This window comes from Symsagittifera roscoffensis, chromosome 2 (genome assembly GCF_963678635.1).
Source record: "Symsagittifera roscoffensis chromosome 2, txSymRosc1.1, whole genome shotgun sequence".
Lineage (NCBI taxonomy): Eukaryota > Metazoa > Xenacoelomorpha > Acoela > Convolutidae > Symsagittifera > Symsagittifera roscoffensis.
Genome location: NC_087063.1, coordinates 43,123,264 through 43,131,478, shown reverse-complemented (window position 1 = coordinate 43,131,478; position 8,215 = coordinate 43,123,264). Strand labels below are relative to the sequence as shown.

Below are 8,215 nucleotides of genomic sequence, written 5' to 3'. Positions count from 1 at the left end.
ACGGAGTAAACTGTGCCGACTGTTAAAACTGATAGTTAGACGCAAAAAAGACGCAATTCATTCTCAACCGAGCTCACTACTACACAGCAAATTAGACAAGGCTAAAAGCGGTCAACTTTTACAATCTGAATTAATGGAACAAAACCAATTGAAGCCCTTATTGTTTCCCTGGCAATTGAATGGCCATCACTCAGATTCAGTTTCACAAAGAAGCAGGGAATCTGAAAACCTGTAATATGTGATGAAAACGTAAGTTCAATAGGTTCTACCTCCAACCTGAACCAGGCAAGCGCCACACAAGAACTTCAAATGGCCCCCAAGGTCCCCAACAATTTGAAAAATGAGTGTTTTTTAATTTAAAGTTTTCCACAAAAAAAAAACAAATTGACCGAGAAGAGTGAAATTAAACAAGATTTAAAATCACTTAGGTTAATATTTAGATTGCTTAATGAAATCACTGGTGTCGCACAAATGCTAGCAGTAGTTGCTCAAATTCTCGCACGCTTTTGGCAACTGCGCTTTTTGTTTATTCAATCTATCAAATAAAATTTGATAAAAACCGTTTATGCAGTCTATCAAACAAAATTTCAATTATACAATAGAGTTTAATACAATTTTTATCCTCCAAATTTCATTGCAAAATTGAAAAGGTTGAAATTGTTTTAATTTCAAGACTCGCTTCTGATTGACATTTATGGAAAGCCGAAAAAAAATGTTCTCGGAGTGCCTAAAAACTTTTCGTTTTCGGATAGCCTTAATCTTTTTTTCTTCCCTGATAGCCAAAAAAATGTCTATTCGTTCAAAACAAAAATCAACTGCTACAAAAAAACATTTTATATCAATTAAAAAATATGTTTTCTGTCATTATAGCCCCTACCGTCAGGTAAATTATAGACCCTCATACTCTGCAAGAAGAATTGCTTTTAATCAATCGAATATTCGCCTTACTTTTTTTCGATCAAACCAATTTACGCTATCATCTCTAAGCGATACAATGATCAATTTTTGACAATTTTTTGTCAGAGTCAATTGAATTGCTGTTTTGTCCCTTTTTTGACGGGTGCTCCCCGCTTTTTTCTCCAAACACTCTTTTAATACTGCAGTAATTCAGTTATTTACTTGATAGCCAAAATCAAAAAAAATCCCGGATAGATGGAAAAAAAATATAATCGGATATCCGGAAAAACCATTGCATATTAAATTAACACATTTTTGCCATACAATTTTGTGAGAGCAAAGTTATTAGATAGCAAAACCGTTTTTTTATACTTTTTGTTAGCTTTGTTTCGAAAAAAATATATGATTTAGTCGTTCAAATGAAAATAGTTCAAATTTTGTGCCGAATTTGATTTTTTAAGAAATTGATTTAGTTTGTAAATAAAAAATCAGATCGTGAATGTCCCGAATGTCGTTAAGAATGTTTGAAGCAAAATTTTGGCAATCAAATTCGCTGAAATATGTTTTGTGCTCAAGAAATTTATATCTTTCAGGCTTAATAGATAAATTTTGGCAAAAATATCCAGTGAAAAACTTGCTATTTTTTTTTAAAGAAATTCCATCCGAACCGAAAGAATCTGCTTCTTTCGGAACAATAACAATCAACACGGCCAATATAAAAATAATTCACTTCTGTCAGGGGCGGATCTAGGATTTTCTCGAGGGGGGGCGGATTTTCAAAAAAAATCGAAAATTTTGACGACCTTTTTTTTTTTTTAGGTGGACCAAATTGATTTTTCGAGCTCTCCCAAAGCACTTTTTTGCCCCCATTTCGGCAAAATTTTCTGCGCCGCAGGCAAATTTTTGAAAAAACAGTCAAAAAAGCCGTTTTTGGGCACTTTTTGAAAAATTTTGACAAAAAAATCGCGTTTTTTTTGGCGCGCGCTCCCCCTCAAAGTTAGTATATATTGGCGCCAAAGGCGCCTTAGAAAAATTTTAGGGTCATTCGGCCAAAAATGGATTTCTGAAAAAGTATCAAAGGGGGGACTGTATAATTTAGTTCATTTGGTAAGACCACTTTTCTTCAAGCGTGTTTTTAATCTAAATGAGAAACGACTATAATTGCGGGATCCATGAGAACGCTTTTTCAATGACATCTCTATTAAAAACGGGTCTTTGAGACTAGCTTTTAAAATAACTGCGATTGTTTTATTATAATGTTAACCTAATTAAGTGTTTGATTAAGTTTTCCTTAAGATATTTTCCTTAAGATATCTTCTGCTGAATTTTCAAACTTTGCTGAGCCATATATTGATGTATCATTCTTAGAGGTGGAATGGCAAGGGTGTTTTCAAAAGAAAAGTCTCCTTTATGAAAACGTAAAGTTCAAGTTTTGTTGAAATTTGTTTAAAAAAAACGAAAAAAAGTTTTAACATAAAGGAAGTGAAAAGTAGAAAATTTGGAACTAACGTCATGTTGTGTGAGGAACTCGTAAGTGAAGAATAGTTCCATTCCAGTTTGGGGAAACATGATGAGGTACAGGTAAACAAGGTAGATAATAAATGTTCTTCTGATTGATCGCATTTGGGCTGCGTCGTCTGAATTAGCAAGCTGGGTTGGAGTGACAAAGTTTATGTGGTTGATTATTTTTATGTACAGAGTGGTGATAATTGAGAGGGTCAAAATAACAAGTCCGAATTTCTCAAACGCGTTTATTTGCCACAGTTGCTGAAACGAAAATGAAATCTTACTTCAAACCAAACCATTATGACAATCAAAAAAGCAGTTTTATTGAATGCAGGTGTACTTTGTGAGCATTTTGGAAAACGAATCTTGTTAACTAACCCCTCCAACCATATCATAAATGATGGAAACTCGCTCCAAGATACAAAGTCGTATGTGCAACCGTTGAATTATTCCATTTAAAGGTGGAACTTATAAAACTATTATAGGCGGAGAAAATGCTAACGAGATCCAAAAAAAATGTCTGCATAAACTTTCGTTCTCAATCAGCTGGACACTATGTGGCGCACTTGCAGTTAGCTTACCTTGAACATGTTATAGTGGGCGTGCGACCTCTCCACCTTCTCTGCCAAACTGTCTCCTCCTAAGAGATTGAACCAACTCATTGGTAAGTGGCATGAGACCAACTGCTGCACGCTCATTTGGCCTAACGACACAGCAAGCAGAAGGGCCAAGTAGAAGTTCCTGCAATAAAGCGAGGTTCGAGCATGATATTTAAAACCCTTGGAAAAAGAGCAAATAAGAAAAACGAGTCCCGCGATTTCTGTGAATCGCTTCAAAGTAAAATGAACATTCTGTAATGTTTTTTCGAAAAAATTTAAGACCTATAAACACGTGTTCCCCATGTAGATTTTAGGGACATGGTTATGTTTTTGTTCCGAAAGAAAGAGTTAGCACTAACGCATGGCTATTCCGGCAATTTACTCTCAATACCTCTGTTGTTCTCACTTTCGAAGAATCTGACCGCACATTTATACTTGAAATGGTTTTGTTTTCATTCAAGCCGAACTCGACTTTTTTTAATCAACCACTTCTTTAAATTCTGAAAAGTTTTGACGCCCTGCGAACAAAGATAAAATATGAAAAAGACAATTCACCTGTGATATTTTTTGTAACATAATGGGGGTTGAAATATGTCCGAAACCATCCGAAAAAGACCAAATCTGTCCTTGCTGTTGTTATAGATATTTTAGATGCAAAAAACAAAAGAAAAATGACTAACAATTTGGGCCTTGAGAACCACGTGTAGTAGTCTTGGGGTCTGCATAAGGCCACGTATCTAGTCACAGCTATCAGCAACATCATCAAGTATGTAGTCCGACTGCCAAGAGTGTAGCCTAGAAAAAAGATCTACAGATTGCTGACATCTGTCAGTCAATTCTGATGGCAAACGGGCAAACGTGTTGTTTTAAGCGTTCATAAGAAAGAAAAAAATGAAAAAATACTTTTTACTCCCAAATTTTACTTTCTTCCGCATTCGCCTTCTGGTAATGATCGCTGACAACCAATCAGCTTCATGATGATTGCGCCGGTTACGCACTCTCATTAGTCTTGCGTGTATCTTAACTTATTTCTGAGCCGTTTTCTTTCATTACCGTTAATATTATCCAGCCAAATTTTAGACGCGTAAGTTCAACTTCAGTCGCGGGTCTAATTTGGACACTGTTACAGAAATGAAGACTTCTTGTATAGTTTTAGATTACAGTTCAGCTTTACTAAATTCGATAGAAAGTGCCAGAAAAAAAATAATAATGAGAGCTGTAAGCTTATGAACAATTTTCACTGACATCATCAAATTCGATTTGAAAAACTTATGTCATCATTAGCCAAACTGTAGTCATTAGTCGCAATCATTTCATTTCTTTTTTAAGTTTCAAAAACCGCCTCACCTGCGTAGATGAAAGTGCAGCTCACTTCCACTAATGAATTGTGCACGTTGGTGGGTTGATTGGCAAAGAGAGATGTGCCCACCATAAGCATCATGGCACTGACAAAGTCCAACACGCCCATGCTGGAAATGAGCACATCACTCTGGCTGAACATGGAGGAGTCTTTGAGGTACTTGAGAGCATACGCGCAACAGATGATGAAGTTGACCAGTGTCTGAAATTGACAACCTTTCAAAAAGCTGATAAAAAATTTCATAGTTTACCAAAATCAAACTTTATCGGCATTATTTCGAGTGGCAAGAAAGGGTGCCAGTGTCGAGCAAAAAAGTCGTGATGAAATTTCTGGTTAATAGACTATAGTTAGAAGGAAAAGTGGGTGAAATGAGCCGAGTAAAAAGACTATGAGGCAATCGCCCCATTAGAAAAGAGAAGTTAACAACTTTCAGTTCCATGATAGAGCGACCTGCGATCAGCAGATATGTGAAATTCAGGATTCTTCATCAGGCGAAAAAATCTCCGAATAGAAACGAAAATTGAAAATCAAAAACTTGAATAAATGGCTGCAGTCCAAAACTTTTGAGCAAAATAAAATTTTTATGCAACCGGTTTTGTTTGTGTGCATGATATCTAAACATGAGAGAAAAGGGCGGTGTAAACACTTGAAACCGCATCTTAGAATCATTTAATGGCGAGCTACTATTAGGTTGGTGATCTTTTGAAAATGTTATGTTAATTATTTAGCTACGGCACAATATGTAGCTATATAATTTCTAGGTTATATGAGCACTCACCCCGAATGCGCCCGAGATGATGACTAGGTACAGGAGTACATTGAGTGTGTTGCAGGTGTGTTCGTCCATGATGGGGATCTGAATGTGGTACTTCATCTCCAGAATCTCATCCCACTGCTCCACTCTCTCCATGAATGACGCATTCTGCAGGTCGTCACAGTACCAGTAGTCGGGAGTTATCATTATCATAAGTTATAACTAGGATTGCATATAACTAGTACAAACTAAACCAAAATTTTCACGGAGTAGAAATGTCAATTAAAGAAGCAAACTCTTTGATTTTTTTTATGATCGATTTTTTCAAACGATTTTTTGACAAAGATACGAGCTGATGCAACAAAATTAGTGCATGTTAGTTTTTAGCAGAGTCAGGCGCAAATTATTGTCATGAGAATTTGAAGCCAGGGTAATTGTTTTCGATGACCAAAACAATTTCTGATCGCCTGTAAACCTACGTTTGTTTTGAAATTTGATATAATGAATATCTTTAAAATGTTTCTCAGCAGTTAGTTCGGAAATTTATTTTGGTTTAAGCATTTGACTATCCATTCATATTCTTTTAAATGTCATTATAAACAAATAATACCTTTGAATCCGATAGAAAAAAGCGTATTTGATTTGATTAAAGGGCGTCTTTTGAAGTAGTTGTTGTTTTTTTTCAATAAATGGTGACTAAATAATCTTTATCGGGTCAGAATTATTCATCTCGCGCGGATCGAACTTTGAACAGTTATTTGAGGGCCATATCATCTTCAATTGTCAGTCCCATTGTTTGTCATTTCACAAAACTGAAACAAACTCGAACCATAATGTCCAAATAACTCTGCAAAATCATAAAAAATTTCAACTTCAAATAAAATTAAAATTAAAGAGATCCAAAGAATGCCAAGGAAAAATATCTTTCTGATTCTTTTGATTTTACAATTAAATGTTTTGATGATGCTATGTAAGAAATTGCTAAAACTGCTCAACTTTTCCGACTTTAAATCAACATTATCAAAACTGAAGTTTTTTTATAAATGAGTACAAAGTCAATTTTAAAACATCCTGTTCTGTCTAAGATTCTCAGGTATGGACCTTTTTATCTTGTACATTTTTGAAACAATGACTGAAAATTTTTGACGAGATTTGTTTTATCATCTGAAAAAATTGACGCTTATAACAAAAAAGATACTTCACTTGCAATACGTTTCCTGGATGTTATAAAATTGGCAATAACGGGCAGTTAACGGGCGGAAAAACTCCATTTTTTTCCTCTAAATATTGAGGAGAAAGTCAATTTGTTCCGGCTCAAAAAATTTTTCCAAATTGAATTAAGGCAACTAATTGATCAATATATTCCAAAAAGAACCTTAGAGAGCTAAGAGCGCAGTCTAAGCGTTCAACAACCTTGTCCCTGATTCGAACAGTCTTGTTTATAAACCAAAAACAATGATTTTTTTTCAAAAATGATAGTTTTTGCATCTTTTCAGATCCAGTTGTAGCAAAGTGTTTGGTCCATGAGCAATTTAGCGAGAAGATTGTGCTTGGAAAAGGGTATTTAAAAATTTTCGTACGAACTTTTAAATCACTGACGAGCAAAACTGCAAATTTAATCGGGTCATTGTCAATAGTTTTTCAAGTTAAGGTGGCCACAATAACGTTTGGTGACCAGAATCAACCAGATATAAGTTTTGCAATAGCTTCACAGCTAGATTTGATAAATGGATTGTAATTGTGCTCAACTTTCTTGCGTGTTTGGCGTCACAGTTGGGTGGAATAAGTAGTTATGATAAAAAACGGAGTAAACTGTGCCGACTGTTAAAACTGATAGTTAGACGCAAAAAAGACGCAATTCATTCTCAACCGAGCTCACTACTACACAGCAAATTAGACAAGGCTAAAAGCGGTCAACTTTTACAATCTGAATTAATGGAACAAAACCAATTGAAGCCCTTATTGTTTCCCTGGCAATTGAATGGCCATCACTCAGATTCAGTTTCACAAAGAAGCAGGGAATCTGAAAACCTGTAATATGTGATGAAAACGTAAGTTCAATAGGTTCTACCTCCAACCTGAACCAGGCAAGCGCCACACAAGAACTTCAAATGGCCCCCAAGGTTTGCACTTGCGTGCTCTTCAAGGACTGGGCAATGTAGTCAAATGCTTGCTCCATGAGCACTTCTGCGATAAGAGATTTTGCTTCAAGAAAGAGGTGTTTAAAAGTTTTCTTAGGAATTGTGAAACTGCTATTTGTTGATATAGCTGCCAAATAGTTCTGGTAAAATAAGTTTTTTTTAAAAAAAAATTAACAAAAAGCTAAAATAATTTTTGGTGACCAGTAAAACCGGGTTGACATAAAATGTTAGGCAACTTTTTTTGTAAAAAGGGTATCACAATTGGGTGGAACGTGGAAGGACTGGTTATGAAGGACTGGGGCACAACAGCGGTTTGCCGTGATGAGCTGTACAGCTCGTATGTTGGTCCTATCCCTCGTGGATAAATGATCTTTATGATAGAAAACGTGGTTAACCAGATGCTTAGACTGTTAGAATTTTTTTTTCATAAAAGATACTTGATTTAATTTCAACTGACCACTCAACTACGACGCAAATTAGGCGAAGCTATATCGATCGAATGTTTTATTGCGAAATTTCAAATAAACCAATTTTTGAACAACAATTTGAAAAATGAGTGTTTTTTAATTTAAAATTTTCCAAAAAAAAAAACAAATTGACCGAGAAGAGTGAAATTAAACAAGATTTAAAATCACTTAGGTTAATATTTAGATTGCTTAATGAAATCACTGGTGTCGCACAAATGCTAGCAGTACTTGCTCAAATTCTCGCACGCTTTTGGCAACTGCGCTTTTTGTTTATTCAATCTATCAAATAAAATTTGATAAAAACCGTTTATGCAGTCTATCAAACAAAATTTCAATTATACAATAGAGTTTAATACAATTTTTATCCTCCAAATTTCATTGCAAAATTGAAAAGGTTGAAATTGTTTTAATTTCAAGACTCGCTTCTGATTGACATTTATGGAAAGCCGAAAAAAAATGTTCTCGGAGTGCCTAAAAACTTTTCGTTTTCG

General features: G+C 35.1%; 1 protein-coding gene across 1 annotated transcript; it reads right to left on the bottom strand.

Annotated features, from left to right (window-relative positions):
• Nucleotides 1-563: 563 nt before the first annotated feature.
• On the bottom strand, nucleotides 564-5,633 carry LOC134839845 (uncharacterized). The gene is made up of 6 exons (XM_063855469.1): nucleotides 5,141-5,633; nucleotides 4,350-4,563; nucleotides 3,683-3,797; nucleotides 2,985-3,144; nucleotides 2,407-2,664; nucleotides 564-572 (listed from the first exon to the last, which is right to left on the bottom strand). The coding sequence occupies exons 1-6, from the start codon at nucleotides 5,327-5,329 to the stop codon at nucleotides 564-566; spliced, it is 945 nt and encodes a 314-aa protein (XP_063711539.1). The 5' UTR covers nucleotides 5,330-5,633.
• Between the last annotated feature and the right edge of the window lie 2,582 nt (nucleotides 5,634-8,215).

What these genes read in the sequence shown, in the direction of transcription:
- LOC134839845 (XM_063855469.1), bottom strand. Translation starts at nt 5,329, where the DNA reads ATGATAATGATAACTCCCGACTACTGGTACTGTGACGACCTGCAGAAT. An exon ending in TCATCTCGGGCGCATTCGGG is followed by an intron (nt 4,564 to 5,140) that starts GTGAGTGCTCAT and finishes TGTCAATTTCAG; the next exon opens with ACACTGGTCAACTTCATCAT. An exon ending in CCCACTATAACATGTTCAAG is followed by an intron (nt 2,665 to 2,984) that starts GTAAGCTAACTG and finishes TTTTCGTTTCAG; the next exon opens with CAACTGTGGCAAATAAACGC.